Here is a 23,555-nt window from a genome sequence, read left to right on the forward strand (position 1 = left end):
GAGGTGAGAACATCCAAGCAATGATCATTCTTCCCTGGGATTGATTTAAGGAAGTTGGGGTTGCCCAACTAGGAAGATGTTAAGTCGGTGCTGCTGGCAGCTATTTTTCCTGCCATCTGGGAGAAGGTGTGTCTTCAATAAAAAAAAAAAAAATAAAGCTGAACAGAGATGAGAGGTGGTGAGACAGAGAGCTGAAGCACTAAGGTCCTGGTTCCTAGAGCTCTTCATTCAGTTCTGGGAATTACTCTCGTGTCTTTTCTGCCACTATGAGGCAAAAAACTTAAACTTTCTTATGTTAGATTTAATTGTGTTTTTATAACTTGCAACCAGAAAAGTCCTAACTCATTCAGTTCCTGTTACTGTAGATAAGACATTTATCCACCACCAGTGAAGAGCACCCTCAGTAGATACGGTTAAGAGACTCAGCTCCCAATAATAACGTAAAGCTGTGAAAACGAGGTAACATACATATTCTGCAGAACATTTTGGAAATTAAGCATTTTCACTTCTTTTGATAACCGGTTAATGTTTGAAGAGTCTAGGCCCACTAGAATCGATAATGTAGATAGTTCCCAAAGTGTAGGCCAATCGACTTGCAGTTCATATGAGGGTGTGCTAACCTAAAATGCAGGAGGGTGGGATCAGAAAGTGAGAAAGAGGTAGGAACCTAATAGTCCTGGATTGACCATGATTTCTTAGGAATTAAACAAAATGCAGGAAAGAGGGGTTGAGAGAGATAAGAACCAACGGCTGTCACATTTCTGTACCCTTTACAAAAAAAATCTCTGTAATAGATTGCTTATAGTTGCCTACATTTCCATTGTTTTTAAAGAAGTAAAAACTGTTAACAGATGAACAGAAAAGCTCTGGTGCATAACATGGTTACCTTGGTGTTTTTAACTATATTAACACTTTATTTGGATTGATTGAATTAATCATAGTTAATTCTGTTGTTGGGAGTTGGGGGGCAACTAATTTGATAAAAAAGACCTGAATTTATTATATCATTGTTAAGTAAATAGTATAATTTCGAAGAAATCTCAGCCTCAAATTTTCTCTTGCAGGCATTTTTGAAAAAAGAAAATATTTACATTTAAAATATTAACATTCTGCTACAGAAAAATGAAATGAAGATAAAATGCCTTAGTACTTCAAGCTTAATAAAGCATATATTCATCGTGATCACTATATATTTTTAATTTAACATGGTAATATAAAATCCAGATTAAGATATGAAAATGACATTGACAGAACAGTTTTGCAAGAAAAGCGATTTTGTTAGGGCAAACAGTAAGGCTGTTAGCGTCATGCATTAATATTTTATTTTAAATAATTGTGTGATTATCCTTTTAGTAACATATGAATTCCCTAGCACTTTTGTTTTATAACCTCATTCTTAAAAATTCCAGTGGCTTGTTTTCTTGTATGTTCCCTAATTGTGGTGATCTTAAACAGATCTTCAGTTTTAAATCTGCCAGTTGTTCTAATACAGATGAATAAATATATTTTCTCCAGTTGGCTATTTATTACAAAGACAGCTTGTTTGTGGGCACCGTCAGGACATCTGCATTTTATTGGATTTAATTTTTAGTAATAAAGACCTCCCACATTTATAGATTCTTTCCAGCACAAATTAGCCTGTATGGGAAGCAAAGAACCATCAGTCAGGGAGAAAAAGTGAATCCATACGGTGCCAATGATTCTGTTTCCCTGGCTACAATGCAGAAAGAGTTGAGCATAGACAGTTTCCCCTAGCAGATCTTTGTTTTTTTCTCAAAAGCTTGCTGGAACAGGATTGGTGTCAGTCCCAACGCAGTACCTTTCAGCCAGCCCAGCTCATCCATGTACCACGCATCAAGTCATAGACGCTTAACTGAAATATTAAGGGTGAATTCTCCTTTTCTTCTAATCTTGCTCTGTTTCTCTTACATGTGTGCCCAGTCCCTGGCTCTTGCCATTCTCTTACATTTTGGGGCTCACCTCTGCTCTTTGGACTTGTTTTGTTTTTGCCAGTCCAAATCCTCAGCGCTTTCTCAGGGCTTTGGTTCAGGTTCCCACACAGGGTCTATGATATGGAGAAATCTTTTTTTTTTTTTTTTTAGCATATAGTTGAGTTTTTTCCGTTTTATTTATTTATTTATTTATTTATTTATTTTTGGCTGTGTTGGGTCTTCGTTTCTGTGTGAGGGCTTTCTCTAGTTGCGGCAAGCGGGGGCCACTCTTCATCGCGGTGCGCGGGCCTCTCACTGTCGTGGCCTCTCTTGTTGCGGAGCACAGGCTCCAGACGCGCAGGCTCAGTAGTTGTGGCTCACGGGCCTAGTTGCTCCGTGGCATGTGGGATCTTCCCAGACCAGGGCTCGAACCCGTGTCCCCTGCATTGGCAGGCAGATTCTCAACCACTGCGCCACCAGGGAAGCCCTGGAGAAATCTTTAAAAAAAAAAAAAAAAAAAAACCTGCTTGTGTCAAAAAGCAGTCAAAACATTCTATCTTCAGCTTTTTAAAGGTGACAAACTAAACTTGGTAATAGAACTTGAACGGATGATGGATATTCTTCACTTTTAAAAGTTATATATAATTCCCTGTTGTGAGACAACAGACAGGAACTGAAAGTTTTTCTTTCAGTTGACACCAAAGTACCCGGAACAGTTCATTTCCCTTGGTCAATGTCATCCATGGGATGAGGAGGAGGAAACTGGGCATAGCATACATACACTTTACTATCAGTGTTAAGTCCTTCAGCACAAGAAAAAACCTATTATCTCTGCCTCTTGGCAACTCTGAATCTCAGCCAGTGAGAAGATGCTGCTTCTTAAACACTACTATGTTTATGTCCCCGTGAGTTTTTGGTAAATTTAAATTTAGTTTAACAAGTTTCCTAGTTGTAGAGGGTGATACAAACATTGATGACTTATCCTTAAACATTTATTATCTAGTACAGTGGGTAGAACTGTGTTCCCTCCCCCAACCCCTAATAAGATATGTACACATTTCTAAACCCTGGTACCTGTGAATGTGACCTTAGTTGGAAATAAGGTCTTTGCAGATGAAACCAATTTAAGATGAGGTCATACTGGATTAGGGTGGGCCCTAAGCCAATGACTGGTGCCTTATAAGCAGAGGGAAATGTGCCCACATAGACACAGAGGGAGAACACCGTGTGATGATGGAGGCAGAGACTTGAGTGATGTGTCTGTAAGCCAAAGAAGGCCAAGGACCGATTGCTGGCAACCCTCGAAAGCTACAAAGAGGAATTCCCTACTGCAGCTTGGAGAGAAAGCATGGCTCTGTTGACACCTTGATTTCAGACTTCTAGCTTCCACATTTTTGAGAGAATAAATTTCTACTGTTTTTAGCCACTCAGTTTGTGGTTATCTGTTATGAAACGAATGCACTAGTTAAGGAGGCAGAAATATGAACTATAAACTCACACAGTTTTAGAGACCTATGGAAGCATAAAGAAAGGAGACATTGCTTTCTAAATGTCATGGGCAATAATTTTTGGAACATCAGGTTTCTTTGCAGAAACTTAGTAAGCTATCTGACTTTTAAATGTACTGTGTGATTCTTTTTTTATTGAGGTATGATTGACATACAACATTATATGAGTTTCAGATGTACAGCTAAATGATTCCACGTTTGTATGTACAGTTGCAAAATGATCACCACAATAAGTCTAGTTAACAGTCTATCACTATACATAGTTACAGAAGTTTTTTCTTGTGATGAGAACTTTTAAGATTTATTCTATTTTTTCTTGTGATGTGAAATTTTAAGATTTAGCAGTTTTTAAATATGCAATACATTATTGTTAACTATGGTCACCATGATGTACATTATATCCCCTTGACTTATTTTATAACTGGAAGTTTGTACCTTTTGACTCCCTTCAGCCATTTCACCCAATACTTACACCCCACTTCTGGCAACCACCAATTTGTTCTCTGTATCTATAAGCCTTTTTTCTTTTCTTTTCTTTCTTTCTATTTTTTAGATTTCACTTATAAATGAGATCATATGTTATTTGTCTTTCTCTGACTTATTTCAGCTAGCATAATGCCCTCAAGGTCCATCCATGTTGTTGCAAATGGCAAGATTGCATTATTTTGTATGGCTGAATAATACCCCATTGCATGTATATACGAATACCACATCTTTATCCATTCATTTGTTGATGGACACTTAGGTTGCTTCCAAATCTTGGCTATTGTAAATAATGCTGTGAACATGGGGGTGCATATATCTTTTCGAGTTAGTGTTTTGCTTTCTTCAAATGAACACCCAGGATTGGAATTGCTGGTTTGTATGGTAGTTCTATTTTTAATTATTTTGAGGAAACTTTATACTGTTTTCCATAGTGGCTACACCAATTTACATTCTCATCTACAGTGCACAAGGTTCCCTTTTCTCCATATCCTCACCAACAATGTTATTTCTTGACTTTTTGATGATAGCTGTTCTAACAGGTGTGAGGTGTATCTCATTGTGATTTCAAATTGCATTTCCCTGATGATTTGTGATGTTGAACATCTTTTCATGTTGGCCATCTGTATGTCTTCTTTGGAAAAAAGTCTGTTCAAGTTGTCTGCCCCTTTCTATTTTACTTTATTTTATTTTATTTTGGCTGCTGCACAGCTTGTGGGATCTTAGTTCCCTGACCAGGATTGAGTCCGGGCCCTGAGCAGTGAAAGCACAGAGTCCTAAACACTGGACTGCCAGGGAATTCCCTCTGCCCATTTTTAAATCAGATTTTTAAAAATATTGAGTTGTATGAGTTCTTTATGTATTATAGATATTAACCCCTTAACACATATATGATCTGCAAATATTTTATCCCATTCAGTAGGTTGCCTTTTCATTTTGTTGATTGCTGTGCAGAGCTTCTTAGTTTGATGTAGTCTCACTTGTTTATTTTCACTTTTGTTGCCTTTGCTTTTGGTATCAAATCCAAAAAAATCATCACCAAGATCGATGTCAAGTTGCTTACTGCCCATGTTTTCTTCTAGGAGATTTATGGTTTTAGGTCTTATATTCAAGTCTTTAATCCATTTTGAGTTAATTTTTGTGTATGGTGTAAGGTAGCAGTCCAGTTTCATCCTTTGCATGCAGCTGTCCAGTTTTCCCAGTATCATTTATTGAAGAGATTGTCCTTTCCCCACTGTATATCCTTGGCTCCTTTGTCATAAATTAACTGACATATACATTGGTTTATTTCTGAGCTTTCTATTCTGTTCTATTAATCCATGTGTCTGTTTTTATGCTAACACCATTCTCTTTATATTACTACTGCTTTGTAATATAAATAGTTTGAAATCAGGAAGCATGATGCCTCCAGCTTTGTTCTTCTTTCTCAAGATTACTTTGGCTATTTGGAGTTTTTTGTGGTTCCATACAAATTTTAGAATTGTTTGTTCTATTTCTGTGAAAAATGCCATTGGAATTTTTATAGGGAATGCATTGAATCTGTATATTGCTTTGGGCATTATGGACATTAAAAAATATTAATTCTTCCAATCCATAGCACAGAATATTTTCCATTTATTTGTGTCTTCTTCAATTTCTTGAAATCAATTATTATTATTTTTTAAAATAAATTTATTTATTTATTTTTGGCTGCGTTGGGTCTTCGTTGCTGCGCACGGGCTTTCTCTAGTTGCGGCGAGTGGAGGCTACTCTTCGTTATGGTGCGCGGGCTTCTCATTGTGGTGGCTTCTCTTGTTGCAGAGCATGGGCTCTAGGTGAGCGGGCTTCAGTAGTTGTGGCACATGGGCTTAGTTGCTCTGCTGCATGTGGGATCTTCCTGGTCCAGGGCTCGATCCTGTGTCTCCTGCACTGGCAGGCCGATTCTTAACCACTGCGCCACCAGGGAAGTCCCTATTTTATTATTTTTGATGGAATTGTAAATGGGATTGTTTTCTTAATTTTTCTTTATGACATTTTGTTGTTACTGTATAGAAACAACAGATTTCCATGTATTGATTTTGTATCCTGAAACTTTACTGAATTCATTTATTAGTTTAAAGTTTTTTTGGTGGTCTTTAGGGTTTTCTACATTTAATATCATAGCATCTGCAAATAGTGACAGTTTTTCTTCTTCATTTCCAAATTGAATTTCTATTATTTCCTTTTCTTGCCTAATTGCTATGGCTTGGATTTCCAATTACAGTGTGATTTAAAATGAGTCACCTCATCACTCTGAACCTGTTTATCATCAGTGAAAGAGGGGCTTTGGCCCTCCAGATGATCTCTGAAGTCTGTTTCACTTGTAATATTTCATTCCTCTAAATCTTTAATATAGTCTGATTTTTCTTGAATTGTTTATGTATAATTTAAAAAGTTATTAGATTAAGGGGTAAAAAGTCACCTATGGGATTTAGGTGTCTCCTCTTCCTGCCCCTCTTACCCCTGAAAGGGATGAACTGAAGTGTGTGACTAGAGTATTTTATTCTCCAAGATGAGCTTCATTTCAGGTGTACACAGATGAAGGGCAAACTTTTAGCTTAGGTGTTGCTCAAGCTGCCTTCTCTCTGGCAAGCATGTTTGAATGAAGAAATAAACACTAACATCTGTCCATGGACTAATCAACCTAACAGTATAGTTGAACAGAGGAAATTAATGTGGGTTTGAATCTGGGCTTGAGTGGACTCCCTGCGCAGGCAGTTTAAAATCCCTAAGCTTGTTTCTTTATCTGTAAAATGGCAATAACATCATCTTATTGGTCATCTAGAGGATGACATGAAATAGAATACTGTATATATTTTTTAAGTGCCTAGTATCCAGTGGACACTTAAAACTGTTACTTACCTTGATGATATCCCTTATTTGTGGAATCTAAAAAAATACAACAAATATTGTATTTGTGAATATAACAAAAAGGAAACAGACTCACGGATGTGGAGAACAAATTAATGGTTACCAGTGGCGGGGGGTAGGGGCAATACAGGGGTGGCGGAGTGGGAGGTACAAACTACGGGGTGTAAGATTAGCTACAGGGATGTACTGTACCAATACAACACGGGGAATATAGCCAATATTTTGTAATAACTGTAAATGGAGTTTAACCTTTAAAACTTATATAAAAAATAGAATTAAAAAAATCACCAACCTATACAATAAAGAGCAAACAAATGCTTGCTGTTTGAAACGACTTTAAAAAAAAGTTACTTGCTTACAAAATCCTCGCTTAGAAAGGAAACTGAAAACCTCTGGGCTACCCCCGCCTGTCAGGTAGGCTGGAGTCCGGAATCAAACACCCTTCTCCCCTCTCCCTCCCCTCCCCCCGCCCACCGGCGGCCCCCAGCGGCCGTGAGCCCGGAACAGCACAGCCGGGAGGAGTCAGAGGCGGGGCCGGCGGAAGTGCTCGCTCGCCGCTGTCAGCTGCGCCGGAAGTTCCTGGCCCGGCCTGGCGGTAACCTTGGGGTCTTCGCCGCCCGAGCAGCCACGGCCGCCGCGGGGGTGGGCTTTGCTAGTCCGAGCCTCAGCCGGGGCCAGGTCTTTTAGGTGCCAGGAACCGCCGGGTTGCGCAGGAGTTCGCTGAGGTTCCCGGGGAGTAGGAAGCGCCGGCGCAGGGCCTCCCAGCCGACATGTCTCTAGTGGCAGAAGCCTTCGTTTCGCAGATTGCAGGTAGCGTGCATGGCCGCGGACCCGGACGGAGGCGGGGACCGGCGTGGGGCAGTCGTGGGGAGCACTGTGGGCTTTAGGATTGCAGGTTTCCTCCAGCCTTGCAGCATTAGACGCTGAACCCAGGCCTGGGGATGGAGGTGGGCACTGACTACCAGCCACATCTCATAGATGAGAAAACGGAGGGGGAGAAACTTGGCCAAGGTCACCCCGTAGGACTGGGAGTTCCATCTGCTTTTCTTGGGCACTGCTTTGTCCAGCTGCCCACTGGGTCTGGAGTTGTTGGGGTGCGTGGAGAACGCCGTGGGTTGGAATTAAGGTGGGGGCGTGGCCACAGGGGTAGGGCTTCCGAAGGCTTCAGTGATTAAGTATGGGGGCAGCCTCGGTGTGGGACCTGAAGTTTAAGGTGATTGTCACTAGTGAGTTGCCATTGTCATTTGAGTGGCCACCGAAGTGTCCTGTCCGAGCAGCACAGAATTACCATTTGCTAGGTCTCTAGGATTCATTGACACATTTTTAAGTCTACATGAATTTTTTGAAACACCTTTGACTTGGACTGAACATGACTGATGTAAATAGATTTATAATGTATTTCTGTTATCGAGGTTCTTATTTACTGTAGTGAAAGAAATTAAATATTGTTGAGAAAGTGAGGAGACTATTGTAGGCGTAGGTTGATGGGTAATAGTTAATCTTTAAATGGAGTTAATCTTAAACATCCTAGCAGTATTTTCACGGTGAGTACGGTAAATATTCAGTCACGAGGATAAATAGGTACATTTACAATAAGGTAGTATTTTTGAAATGGAAAGTACTGAATGTGTTACAGAATTTGCCAAACTGTTTTTCATTGCATTTGTGTGAACATACACTTCTTTTTTCCTTTTTTCACTTAAAGACTGTTTTCTAAAAGAGAGGGAAGCTCCCACTAGATTGCAAGCTTCATGAAAGCTGGGATAATAGTTATTTTGTCTCTAGTATCTTTTTTTCTTTTTTAAATTTATTTATTTATTTTTGGCTGCCTTGGGTCTTCATTGCTGCGTGAGGGCTTCTCTCTAGTTGTGGTGAGCGGGGGCTACTCTTTGTAGCAGTGCGCAGGCTTCTCATTGCAGTGGCTTCTCTTGTTGCAGAGCACGGGCTCTAGGCATGTGAGCTTCAGTAGTTGTGGTACGCGGGTTCAGTAGTTGTGGCTCGTGGGCTCTAGAGCACAGGCTCAGTAGTTGTGGCGCACGGACTTCATTGCTCCACAGCATGTGGCATCTTCCCGGACCAGGGCTAGAACCCCTGTCCCCTGCATTGGCAGGTGGATTCTTAACCACTGCACCACCAGGGAAGTCCCTGTCTCTAGTATCTTGAGGACCTGTCAATTGGTGCTCAGTAAATATTCGCGACCTGAATCAATGAATAATCTTGAGATTTCAAACAACGATTATTTCTATTTATACCATTTATGTTTAAAAAAAAGTTAGATCATTAATTTAATTTAGATTGCTGCTATGTTAAAATATTTCAGTGTATGCTGATATTGGTATACTGTATTCCCTAATGTGTGATTTCTTTTAAAGAAAAAATGATGAATATCTTTTAGTAAGCTTTTAATAAGTTTGGAACTTTGCTTCCATTAGTGAAATTTAAGAATTTCTAGGAATTTTATCAGTCTACCATCTTAGCTATTTGGAGTGGTCACTCTAGGAGGAGGCGTTTATAGATGGATAATTCAATAAATGGTGTTGGGACAACTCCTAAGTCATAACATTTCAAGAATAAATTCCAGATGAATTAAAGATTTAAGTGTAAAATAAGAACAAAAACCAAATTGTAATAAAATAATTAGGAAAAAATATAGGAGATACAGCGTAGGAGGCCCAAGCAAGACACAGAATTCAGGGTTCATGGAAGAAAAAAATTACAGATTTTATTGCACATAAATTTAAAAAGCTTTGTATGATAAGAGACATAAGTTTCTACAAATTAAGAAAAAGACAGTCCAACAGAATCAAAGATAAAGGACAGGAACAGGCAGTTCACAAAAGGGGAAATGCAAATAGCAGTGAAGGTATGAAAAGATGCTCTCCACTAATTTCCACTCACTTGGACTCTCAAAGTATTGGTGAGTGTGTAAGAAATCACTGCTTTTTGGGAACTTAACATAGCAATATTTATTTAAATGCTGTTAATTGACCCAGAAATTCTTCTTCATGGGATTTATCTGATAGAAATAGAAGGACCAGTATTTAAAGAAATATACAACAGTAATAATTGTAGTATTATTTTTAATAGCAAAATCCCAGCAATGTCCTAAGTTATGGCATGTCCACATTATTACAGATACTAAAAATGAAGAGGTGTATCTGTTAAATGTATTGGCTTGAAAACTCTGATTATCTTACGTAAAAAGTTATAGAATAGCGTTTGTGTATATATGTATATAGTATGAACCCACTGTTGTTAAATAAATGAACCCTGTATAAACATGTATACGTAAGCAAAGAAAAATGTAGAAGAATATTCAACTAATTTTAACTAGTAATGTCAGGGTAATAAGGATAGGATGTTGGTGGAGTGAGAATATTTTACTTTTGAATTTAAATGGTTCTAATTTTAAAAATTTGAAAGCTTATATTTTGGCAACAGCGAAAAAGGGTGGCTATACCAATAATTTATATGAAACCTTGTATTTGACTTGTAAGTGTGCCTCAAATCCAACAACTAATCACAGCATTCTGCTTCTGGCAGTAATATGGTTTTCTTGGAAGAGATCAACCTCAAGAGATTAGAGATATATATCTACATAGTCCCGTTATAACTTAATAAGTAAATGTGAATCTGTTTTTGTAGTTGAGAGCTCTATTTTTTAATGTATTTAACACTTTGCTTATTATTCTTTCTTTCAGTGGGCCAACAAACTGGTATTTCTTTTGGAAACATTTAATGGCATCTTACATCTATCTGTGATATTCATGAAGTGCCCTCCTTGAGAACCTCATTCATAAGGACATCTTTTTGAAAGCCTTCTCTGAACTCTCCCATTTAAATGAACCACTTCTGTCTCTTTACCACTAGCGTATCCCTCACCAAGTCCTCTCAGTTCTTACTCCTTATTATGACTCAGTAGCTATTCTCTCCATCTCCACTGCTATATTATTACCTTAGTTTAGGGCTTTATTATTTCTTGCTTGGATTACTGTAGTAGTGTCTGAATAGGTTTTCCTGCTTTCAGTCTGGTCTCTTTCTAGTACAGCCTCTACACTGCAAAGCCTCAGTGGGTTTTTGTCTGTTTGTGTTGTTTTATTTTTATTTTCCTAAAATGCAGATTTAACTCCTCTTGTTTTAACACCTCATTGGTTCCCCACTGTCAGTAGAATGGAGTGAGGCATACAAGAGCCTCCGTGAGTTATTCCAAGTCTGTCTCTCCAGCCTCATCTCTCACACCCCTTTCCTTGAACTCTTGCCTTTCTAAACTATTAGTAAATAAATAAACTATTAGTAGTGTCCATCTTTGGCAAATGTTGCCTTTTCCCTGAACTGTCCACTTTGCTTGAATAACTCCTGTCTGTCCTTTAAGACTCTGAGCACATTTTAGCCTGTAACTCTACCTGACATTTTTTTCCTGTGTAATGAGAAAGGTTTATTGTTTTTTTTCTTTTTTTCTCATAATAAAAATGATACATTACTACTGTAGAAAATGAAAACAATCCAAAAGAATGCAAAGTAAAAATCACCTAAAATCATAAATTTAAAATCTCATCCTCATCATTAAAACTTTGGTGAACAAAGCTACCTCATTTACTCTCCCTACAAATAAAAAAAATGAACATAAATAATATATAATATGATTACTTTTTTGTAATCTGTTTTGTCGTGTAGCATATCGACATCTCTTTCCATGTCTATGAATGGACTGACATATATATCATCATTGTTAAATGGTTGCATTAGTATTTCACGGTAATGAAGAAATCATAATTAGCTTATCTAATCTTATTATGATGGGTATTTGGGTGTTGTATTAGTTGGCCTGAGAAGCAGAAGTGGTAGGAGCTCTAGCGCTAGTTCTAGCTCTGTCTACACACACACACACACACACACACACACACACACACACACACACACACACACACACACGCACGCGCGCTCGGAACTGGCTTATGCTGTTGTTGTGGGGTTGGCCAAGCAAATGCTAAGTCCGCAGGCAGACAGCCCTGAAGGGGTTCCAGGAGGAGGAGGGAGCACGTGCCGAAGGTGCTGCTTGCAGAGCCTGAGCTCAGGGAGGACTTAGGTCCTCTGTTAGTAAGTTGGGCCCACCCAGGATAATCTCCCTTTTGATTAACACAAAGTCAGTTGATCCTGGACTTTAATTATATCAGCAAAATCCCTTCACAGCAATGCCTAGATTAGCATTTGAATAACTGGGAGGTGTTTGCTACGAAATGGCTGTTGCCTCCCTTCTGTCTTCCCAACACCTACTGGAGGATACCCCTTGTAGCTCACCCTAATAAACAGTAGAAAGGGTATTCTGGGAGATGTAGTTCAGTCTAGCCAGTTTAATGTACCTCAAAACCATCACAGGTGTATATGACTTTGTAAACAGTGCTTGCAAATACATATTTGTGTATCTGAGTAGTTTCTTTGGATAAATTTCTTAAACTGGGAGAGAATTTTGAATTTTTCTTTTAACTCAGTGACATGGAAAGAAATGGTAACTTATGATTTTGAATTAATAGCTTGGATCTCTAGATAATGATATGCTAGATTAAGAACTTTAAAAAGAGGATGAAAATAGTCCTGGATATTGAGTGGTTTTCAAAATCTTTTGTAACAACCTGTGTATTTTAAATTTTCACTTGTTTTTTTAACTGGCAAAATTTTCCAATACATTATTTGAGTTTCAGGTTAAAAAAAATTATTTTTTTCAGATAGTTGGGTAGGCACATATCCTGGGGAAGGATTGAGTATTCCCATTTGGGTTGTATGACCATATTTGGAGTGGTCACTGTAGCCAAAAGGACAGAGTACTGTGATGGACAGGCCTGACTCACTTGCCCATCTGTTTACCCGGAGTGACTCCAGCTTTTAGGGCTCCACAGTGCCGCCAGATACACGCAAAAAGCTAGAGAGGTGCTGAGCGCTAAACTGCAGGAATCTCCTACAGTGTTGATCACTTCCTTCACCTTGCTTTCTTCCTGTGGACTTGGAAGTGAGAGTCAGACCTGGGTTCTTATTCAGCTACTTGCTAAATGTGTGACCTTGGGCAAATTACTTGCCTTTTTAAGCCTCAGGTTTCTTATTTGCAAAGTGGTAAAGATAATTATAGATTATTTAAGGAATAGATGACAAAAGATAGAAAATGCTTGGCATTGTATCTGGCACATAGTAAGCACTCAGTAAGTGTTCATTAATATTATTTTTAGCTCATTTACCTATCAGTTTTTCTCTTTTACTGGACTTTGCTTCTGTCCTCCTGTGTGAAGATACAAGTTTGGTAAAGCTTTTAAAATTACTTATAAATAGAATACATAATTTATTTCAATAATATAAAACATCTGTAAACAGTTATTACTTTTATTAAAACTACTTTAATAAATTATTCTAAGATATTTGTTTCAAGATTATACCTTTGATAAGTTCCAGCCATATTTATCTTCATTATATAATTGAATCTTCAGTATAGGTCATAGGTATAAATACTCTGAGACTTTTTCAGTGTGATTTGTTTGTTAGCATTGCCAGAAGGTTTTAGCCTTAAAAACTTAGCTGCTAAGTATCTGGTTGATGATAAGAGTAAGCGTCCATTTTTGACCCACTGTGCTAGATGATATATTGATACATAGTTGCTAGTATTAACAATTTGATCATGTTAGGCATTTTTCTTGTTTTATGGATCAGGAAATTGAAACTCTGTTAGGTAATAGTGTATAACGGTTAGGAACAAGGCCATTGGAGTGAGACAGAACTGAATTCTAAGCTCAGTTCTGCTTTCTGTTTTATGATCTTGGGCAGAGCTTTCTAGGCCACAGTTTCCTTATTTGTGAAAAGGGGATAGTATATTTTATAATCTAAGCACCTAGGGTAATACATGGTATGTTCAGTATGTGGTAGTTTGTTACTGCTTTTGTTTCCTAGGTGCCTTTGAGGATGTTACCTTTGTACTGTTATCCCTTTACCATTTTGGTCAGCAAAATATCCAAAGTGTCTTTATTTTTATTAATTTCTATACCATCATTTCTGAATGATCTTATTACTTCACTAATGTGTTGATATAGTTTAAGCATATTAGTTAATTTCATCATACTATGGTTATTAATCTTTTGAAATCAGGACAATATCTGTTCTGTTCTTTATTTAGAAGCTCTGTAAACTATGTAAAGGATGAAAAAGAAGACTTGGAATATTTCATTATCTCATTGTGGGCATGCAGGTGCTTAATTATTTAAATTTATTAATAATTTCATTCTCGCAGTTGCATTAATTTATGGTATGATCTAGGAAAGTAGTTTTACAGGTTCCATGGCACCCATATGTAAGCATTTTGAAAGTAAGTATAATCAATATAAGCATGTTTAAAAAATCTTGTTTTTATATCAATAATAAAGTGCTTTTTATTCCATCTTTCTTCCACATGAATACTGGGAAATTTGGACTTTGAAAGCATTTCAGAAGCGTCTTAGAGGCCCAAAGTGGAAACTGTGGGTTAAAAGTCCTTTGTAAAAAAGAAGTGATGCTATTGCTCACAAGATTTATTAAGAGTGAAGAAAATGGTAGTCAAGGCTCTTACATCTGTATATCTAATATCTAATAATTGCAACAGATATTTGAAAAAATACAATGTGTTCAATTCTTTTGCTCTTGAAAATAAAGATATTTTGTTAGTTATTTGTAGTCCACATTCTGAGGATTCTCCAGTATTGAGGAAGGCACTGAGGAATTATTGAGAAGTTATTGAAGTGGCCATTACATTTCAGAGAATCTTTTTTCATTTGTATTAGTTGTATGAATAGACTCATAACCGTAGTGCTTATCACCTTGGCACATGAAAAGTTGATATTGAAGGGGCAGATGGAGAAGCAAAACAAAGACAAAATAGGTTATACTTCAGATTAGAGGCAAAATACAGTTTATTGACAGCAGTGTGACCTATTTTCTTTTATCATATGAATAGGTTGAAAACCAAATTCTTAAAGGCAATGTTTTTTCCTTTTAGAAAACTTTAGTACGCTGTTAAGATCACTTGAAAGGCTTGTTTTTGATCGTATAATAGTCCATATTAAGCATAATGTGAGTTTTGATTTTCTTGTGTGCTTCATTAACATTTTGTACTCTGAAATTACATGATTTTTCATTTTTAACTTAAAAGATTTTGGTGATGTATGCCCCATAAAATTTGTCAGTCGTTCTTCTGTGAAGACTTTTGAGTTATTAATGTTAGCTCAAGCCTTTCATATATGAGTGAAAATTGAAAGAAAACATCAAACTTCTTAACATTTTTCAAACATTTTTGATATTTCTTGATAAGCAGTTTTCAGATGGGCTGAAGATGTCAAATGAAGATGAGATATTAAATTCAGGCTTCTCATTCTTTGTTCAAAGACAGAAGTTATAATATTCAGCAAATCCAGCTACAGACATTTATGTGTAGAAGTTTCTGCCTTGCCAGTAAGAGAAATGCACGTTTTAATTTTTTATTGCTTTGTAAATGATCCTGTACTCTATTCTTGAACACTTTTCTTATTTTTGTACGCTCTATAAATGAATCATGGTTTTGAACTTTCCTACATCAGTAATAAAAATGAAATTTGATTGGTTAGTAATAAAGAAGATTCTTTTCATAAAAACAGTCATTTTGTCATGGCAATTCCCATTAACTGTAACTGCATTAGCAAAATAGAAACCATAAAAAGCATTTCATTATGCTTGTACACTTAGCTATGTTTTTGTACTGATTATATATTTTTATCTCCAAGAACTTTTATAAACCAGAGAAGTTTCTTCATGGCTTAACCTGAGATGTTATCATTCCTAATTTGGTTAGATGGTTTTATTTCCAGACTTATAGCAATTTTTTGCTGTCAGATATCTTTTAGGCTTTAGATAGCAAAAGACCTGCTTGTATTTTCCACAGAATATATTTTTAGGTTGAGTATCTGATTTGCATTATGTGCTCTGCTAAGTGGTGGGGTACAAAAATGAGTAACAGTTGTTGCGTTTGGTGAACTTACATTCTTGTGTTGGACAGATCCATTGAAACAAAATGGTGTATCCTGTAATACAAATGCTAATTTACTGAGCCTTTTACCTCCCTTCTCTCAAACTGAATTAGGGGTGTTAGATATTTAGTGAACATCTCAACTCCTCTCCCTGCCCTCACCTTCTGTCTAGCGCACTTGTGATTATTTTTTTTACCCAGTTCATATTTCGTCTCCTCTCGTGAATTCTTTCCTGTCTTCCTCAAGCAGATTGTTATTTCTTCAAGAGGATTCCTATAGTGCTTTATACATCCCTCTGGTCTGATGCTTATATTAATAATTGTTACTGAGTACATTCTGTGAGCTTAGAGACTGTATATGGCATTTACATAGTTTATCTAATTTTATTCTTCCAAGAACCTTACAAGGTAGATGATATTTCCCCTTTTTACAGATGAAGTAAATGAGGCAAGAAGAGGTTATGCAACTTGGCTAAGGTCACTTAGGCAATAAGTTGTAGAGTTGGGAGGGGAACCCAAGCATGTCTCACTTCAGGACCTATGTTTTTTCCCTACACCACCTGTATTCATTTATTGTATTGTAAATGGTTATGTGTATCTCAGTCATCTCTTCTCACTCCCTCTGCTCTGTGCCCCCCACCCGCTCAACAAAATTAGATCTTAGAGAGCAATGGCAGTTTTATATTCATCTTTGTCTATCTATCATAGTCCCTGGTACATTTTCCAAGTTTAATAACCTATGGTTGTTTAGTTAAATGCTTTAATATATTTTTTTTCTGCCTCTCTGAGGATTTTCTATCCCTGTGCTTCTGTTCATGAAGGGATTCTGTGATAGTTAGTCTATGTTATCTTATTTCTTGTTTGTTTTTTCTTGTTTTTTCTTGTTCTTGGGGAATTTGGCAGTTCTGCCAAGATTTCTGCAGGTATAACAACAGATCAAATCCTCTGTAAGGAGTCATTTGTTTCACGGCTAGCTGAGAGGAGTAAGGGAGGAGGAGTAGAGAGTTCTTTGGTTACCTAGCTTGATATGAGAGAGTGAGTATATGTCATGTACTAGAAAAGGGCAGATACTTAAAATAATAGGTACTGTTTTTACAGTGATTGTAATTGGTTTAGAGTAGTGGGGAGGATTGTTTCTTAGTTGGAGGGACATTTATTTTCCATTTTCTAGGATTAGATTTAGAGAACCATTAAATCTTGAAGGTTAACACTGTTAACAATGTTGAGGTCTGATACTTGTGTGGGACTGTTTGTCTTCTCTCTGTTTTTTGGCCAGATACTGCACTTTTAATCTTAACCAGCTGTTTTTGCATAGTTCTGCTATTGATCTCATATTCATCTCTATTTCTGAGAAAAGTTCAGACACGGTGTCAGTGTTTCCTCTTTTATGAATTACAGATTACCATTTTTAAAAAGAGAATTCAAATTTTGAGTCCTAGCTACAAGGTTCATATCTATTCATAGTCACCTGGAGTTGGCCTGCTGTTTATTGGAAATTAATGAAAAATGATGGATCTTTTTTATAATGGGGCGAAGTCTAAACATAACCATTTGAGAGGACGACACATGAATCCTTACTAAGAATGGAAGGTTTTCAGTTTAACTTGTATTCATTTTAGCCTGAGTTATTGGCTTGCTGATGCTGTGAATTTGTTTTCTTCACCCTTGTTAACCTCCAGAAGTTTGTCAGTTTTATGAAATTGATCCTTGAATACCATTTTGAAATTGATCTCTAGTGTCACATAGATAGGTTCAGATGGCTCACGTTCAAGTCTCATAACTACTAACTTAATTTTACTTTCCTTATTGATTACATCTAATGGAAAAACTATCATTTAACCACTTTTTGGTTCCAAAGCAAGTGCAGCCTCAGTTCATTAGTCTTAAAAGCTTATTCTGGAACACTATTAAATTGCAACTTGTTACTAAAGCATGTTTTAAAACATGGCTTTAAGCCATATCCACAAATACTTAAGTAGAATAAGATGGGTAAAAATCTTCTTGAATAAAATTAATCTACATAGATCCTTACTGCCACATTCTGTGAGGCAAATGAATGAAAGGGGTGAAAAGAACTTAATTTTATTTCAAGTGTACTCCCATGTCCTGCGGACAGTACTTGTTTTTTCTTTTTTTTTCTTTTTTTTTGATGGTGGTTGCAGACCATCTGCATCAGATTTACTGGGAGTGTGTGTGGCAAGTTTGGATTCTTGGCCTTTGTTTCTACAGTATCAGAATCTCTGAGTTTAGGGTTTGGTGGAAATATGCAATTTTACAAAGTTCCTTAGGGGATTCGTATACATTAATGGTTGAGAACCATTGTTGTAGGGTGATTGTAATTTCTTTAATTATAATTAATTAATTATTATAATTATTACCTAAGAACGTTTATTTGTGGGCTTTGTAAGAGGTTAGCTAATACAGTTCTGTGTTCATTGAATCTGGAGCCAGACTACCTGGGTTCAAACCCTGGCTCGTGTCACTTATTAGTCACTGTGACTTTGGCAAATTACTTATGGTTGTACCTTAATTTTCTTATTGTAAAATAGGGATAATAATAGTAGTGTCTACCTCATCAAGTTGTTGTGAGGTAGTTACTATGTCAAGCACTTAAGTGCACAATAAATGCAATAAGTCTTAAAATCTATTTCAGCTTTACTGAGGTATAATTTATATACCATTTTTAAGTGTACAATTAATTTTTAAAATATATTTACAGAGTTGTGATTATTACCACAATCCAGTTGTAGAAGAAACATTTTCATCACCCCCAAAAGAAATTTCTTGCCTGTTTACAGTCATTCCCATTCCCATCCCAGCCTGAGTCAACCACTAGCCTACTTTCTGTTTCTGTAGGTTTGCCTATTCTGAACATTTCATATAAATGGAATCATACAATGTGTTTTCTTTAGTGACTGGCTTTTTTCACTGGGAATAATGCTTTTGAAGTTCATCTGTGTTGTAACAGGTATTAATGCTTGGCTCTTTTTTTATTGCCAAATAGTATTCTATGGTATGGATATACCACATTTAGTTTATCGACTCATCAGTTGATGGTCATTTAGGTTGTTTCCACCTTTTGATTACTGTGAATAACACTGCTGTGAACATTCTTGTACAAATCTTTGTGTGTATATGTTTTTCCATTTCTCCTGGGTGAATACCTAGGAGTGGAATTGCTGAGTCATAATGGCAATTCTGTGTTTAACATTTTGAGAAACCTCCAAACTTTTTATATTCCCACCAGCAATGTGTGAGAGTTCCAAATGCTCTACATCCTCTAAACATTTGTTATTGTCTGTCTTGTTGATTAAAGCCATTCTAGTGGGTGTGAGGTGGTGGCGTCTCATTGTGGTTTTGATTTGCATTTCTCTAATGACTCATGATATTGAGTATCTTTTCATGTGCTTGTTTGGCCATTCATGTATCTCCTTTGGAGAAATATCTATTCATATCCTATGCCCATTGAAAGGATTGAGTTATTTGTCATCTTTGTGATTGAGTTGTAAGTTTTTTATTTATTCTAGATACTAGCTGTAAGGGTCTTAAGGGACTCTTAACTGCTGTCACCATCCACCCCCACCCCCCCACCATTATCATCTGCCTCAATAGCAGTCTAGGTAGTTTTTGACCAGAAAGAGGTAGATTCTCATTATTCTCTAGTTTCATTTGGGCACCAGCTTTGGTTGTAAGAGAGAAGTTCTGCCCTTTACAAGTTTTCCTGAATTTTCAATCTGTTTTGCTTTCCTTCTTCTGCCTCCTGAATGGCAGGATATTAGAACCCATTTGCCTTGGATATTAATTCTAATGTATCATTCATTCATGTGCCCTCACTTTGAATCATTTTAGTCCTTTGTTTACCACTTTGTTACAAATGAATAGGTGGTTGGAGATATTGATGAGGGATTTGTGGGGCTGATGATTTGTCTGCCATGGGCTCAGTAAATTGGCATTCATTTGGCATTCTGGAGATTGTGCACTGGTTTATGTAATTTTTTTTCTTAGTTCTGTGTAACATGTAGACAGAATTAAGCCTTGTTATGGGTGTATCAGATAATCTTTATTGTTATTTTCAGATAGGCTCCAGTATTCGTCAGAGTTTTAAACTTGAAACATTATAAAGATAACAGATAGGGAGATGGGCCATTATGGTACCACTAAAGTCTAAGTGCCTTAAAGGCAGTTACTTGATTTTCTTTATAATTTTATCCCTAGTGCTTAGAGTGGTGCCTGGCACATTATATTCACGGTGTGTGTGTGTGTATGTGTATATATATGTGTGTGTGTGTGTATGTGTATATATATATGTGTGTGTGTGTGTGTTCTGTGAATATTTATTGAATGACTGATAAAACGGATTTGTAGAATGTGGCTTAATTTACTTTCTAAAATGAGAGCTATGTACAGTTTACTACACATACTTACATGCAACAAGCAATAAAGAATATGCAGTGGATTCTGATGTCAATCAACAAGTTTTTAAGGACTGATGATAACTTGTAGCCAAGGGAATGGTTCTAGTGTGAATCTTCTTGCAAAGTTTGGCAATCCCTTTGTATTTTTGTCTTACACTTCTCTAGTTTGTCTTAGAATGTCTGCTCCTTGCTTCAGGACGCTTATTTCTTTTTTTTTTTTTTTTTAAATTTGTTTATTTATTTATTTATTTTTGGCTGTGTTGGGTCTTCGTTTCTGTGCGAGGGCTTTCTCTAGTTGTGGCAAGCGGGGGCCACTCTTCATTGCGGTGCGCAGGCCTCTCACCATTGCAGCCTCTTTTGTTGTGGAGCACAGGCTCCAGACGCGCAGGCTCAGCAATCGTGGCTCACGGGCCCAGTTGCTCCGCGGCATGTGGGATCTTCCCAGACCAGGGCTCGAACCCGTGTGCCCTGCATTGGCAGGCAGATTCTCAACCACTGCACCACCAGGGAAGCCCAGGACCCTTATTTCAATCTAAGGTATTCTTTAATCTTTCTATCTGCCCTTCCTTGCAGTATATTTTTTAAGTGGCTCCTATGATCTGAATGTTTGTGTCCCCCTCCAAATTTTTGCATTGAAACCCTAATCCCAAGGTGATGGTATTAGAAGGTGGGGACAGTTGGGAGGTTATTAGGTAATGAGGGCAGAACCCTCATGATTGGAATTAGTGCCAAGAGATCCCAGAGAGCTCCCTAGCCCCTTCCACCATGTGAGGACCCAGCAGGAAGTCTGCAGTCAGTGACCTGGAAGAGGTCTCCTACCAGAACCCAACCATGCTGGCACCCTGATGTTGGACTTCAAGCTTCCAGAACTGTGAGAAACAAATTTCTGTTGTTTATAAGCCACCCAATCTGTGGTATTTTGTCATAGTAGCCCAAGTGGACTAAGACAGAGAGTGGCCTTACCACTGTGTTACAAAATACTACCTGTCAGTATTTTAAGTAGTGGAACTATTTTAAGTTTATGGAAATGACAGTATGGCACTACACCTCGCCATTCTCTAACATGAGCCACTGTCTTTAAAGTATTTAAAAATAGAAGTATAGTTGATGTACAATATTGTATAAGTTATAAGTGTACAATATAGTGATTCACATTTTTTAAAGGTTATATTCCATTTATAGTTATTATAAAATATTGGGTATATTCCCTGGGTTGTACGATACATGAGCCACTTTCTGACATGAACATTGATCTCCAACTGTTGAGGTGATGGGAGAGTGTTTTTTTGTTTTTTTTAAATAAATTTATTTATTTATTTTTGGCTGCATTGGGTCTTCGTTGCTGTGCGCGATCTTTCTCTAGTTGCAGCGAGCGGGGGCTACTCATCGATGCGTTGCTCAGGCTTCTCACTGCGTTGGCTTCTCTTTGTTGCAGAGCACGGACTTTAGGCGCGTGGGCTTCAGTAGTTGTGTCATGTGGGCTCAGGTGTTGTGGCTCGCAGGCTCAGTAGTTGTGGAGCATGGGCTTAGTTGCTCCGTGGCATGTGGGATCTTCCCGGACCAGGGCTCGAACCCATGTTCCCTGCATTGGCAGGTGGATTCTTAATCACTGTGCCACCAGGGAAGTCTGAGAATGATTTTAAACTCTTATTGTGTGAAGAGTCACGCCCTGCTTACACATCCTATGTAGTATCATTAAACATCCCCTATGAGACAGTACCTCAAGGATATCACTATTTAATCATTTCATGATGAGTATTATCTGGGATATAGTGTTATCGTTGAATTGTACTATAGTTTGCAGGCTGAATTGTTGAATCTAATACATAGCTCTTAAAATTCTAGCTTTGATGAAGTCACATGTCATCATATTTTAACTCTAAACATCTTAAAAATCTATTTTAAATGAAGGCTTCATTTAACAACTTGACAGGTTTTGAACTTAGTGTCTATGTTGATATCACTGAGATCATCAGTATAGTATTTATGTCAAACAGTAGATTATTTCCTTCTTTTCTCTGTGTGTCTTGCAGTAACTTGTCCATGTTTAAGAGCTGTCAAATATTCTTTGAGCATTTTGTTTTATTAGTCGTATTTGCATTTACACCTTTGGCAGAACGACATCCAAATTTGGAGATAGGTTACATGCATTTCTTATTCCTTTAGACTGTCTAAATAGTCTTTGGAAGCGGAAGAGATGACATCTATGAGCTTTTGGAATCTAGTTGCCTAAGGATAAACTGGGTTTGACTTCATTAGTGCACAAATGATAGGTTTGTGTACAGTTATTATAGCATTAATCAATTTGATGGATTGGAAATATGACAGTACTGAAGCAGCATGTAATATTAGTGCCTATTATCTTACAAATTATGTCTTCACCTACATTCATGTGCCAGAGGAGTCATGTTGTACATTAAGAATGAAGAATTTAAAAAAAACCCCAACAACAGAGGGCATCTCTTTTTATGGCCCTTCTCTTGTCTTTTTAGATTAGATCATCAAGAGATGGACTTTAGAATTAGACTTGTTTATTAGGTCATAGCACTTTCATACTGTGAAATACCCTGAATTGAATGGAATAGATAGATCATTTGCCACCAGAATGACTTATCACCTAACTTGATACTATAGAGAATACTGCAGGTAAAATGGAGTCTTTAAGAAACCTAGATATGTGAATTTGTTGGCCAGTAGTCATTTCTCTAAAAATTGTAATGGATTTGTAGTAAAGAATATTGATGTTTTTGTTATATTGGTTGATAAAGCTTGAAAATAATAGGTACCTTAAAGATAATTAAATGAGAATCAAGTATGTATTTTGGGGGGCTATGGGTTTTGCTTTATCATGTGTGTATTTCTAGCACAAATTTATTTATTTATGCATTGTTTATTTTATATTAGGACTTTCAAAAGTCCAAAAGTATGTATTCTCTCTTTTTCTAAGCTTTATTCTCCTCCAACATAAATACTTATGGGAGGTAGAAAATAACTTTGAAAAATTTAAAAACATTCCTTTGCATAAAAAAAGCTATCACTAAAGGCTGAGACTTTAAGAGGAATCACCTTTGCTCCTGGTAAAAGAGACACTAGTGTGAAATACTCAGGGCAGTTTTACCTGGGCAAAATTGGAAAGAAAGTAAAGGATAAAGGGGTTAAAAGACCTTTAATAATGTTATTTGGATAGAAAGTTATGCGGTGTTCTGATATTTGCTTTATTTCTAGATGTTTTTTATTTATACCTGTAAAATAGGAATATATTTCTTCTTTATAAAAATGATAAACACTTTCATGGACCTTTTGCTAGGGAATAAGAAGT

At 37.1% G+C, this 23,555-nt stretch overlaps 1 protein-coding gene across 2 annotated transcripts in view; it reads left to right on the top strand.

The window, feature by feature from the left end:
* The first annotated feature begins 7,357 nt into the window (after positions 1 to 7,357).
* MTX2 (metaxin 2) overlaps positions 7,358 to 23,555 on the top strand; it is a 58,644-nt gene continuing 42,446 nt past the window's right edge. For both annotated transcript variants that reach the window (XM_007190422.2, XM_007190423.2), the window contains exon 1: positions 7,358 to 7,621. In XM_007190422.2, the coding sequence (XP_007190484.1) occupies positions 7,582 to 7,621 (40 nt within the window). In that variant the 5' untranslated portion in view covers positions 7,358 to 7,581. The remainder of the gene's footprint in view (positions 7,622 to 23,555) is intronic.

Source organism: Balaenoptera acutorostrata, chromosome 8 (genome assembly GCF_949987535.1).
Source record: "Balaenoptera acutorostrata chromosome 8, mBalAcu1.1, whole genome shotgun sequence".
NCBI lineage: Eukaryota > Metazoa > Chordata > Mammalia > Artiodactyla > Balaenopteridae > Balaenoptera > Balaenoptera acutorostrata.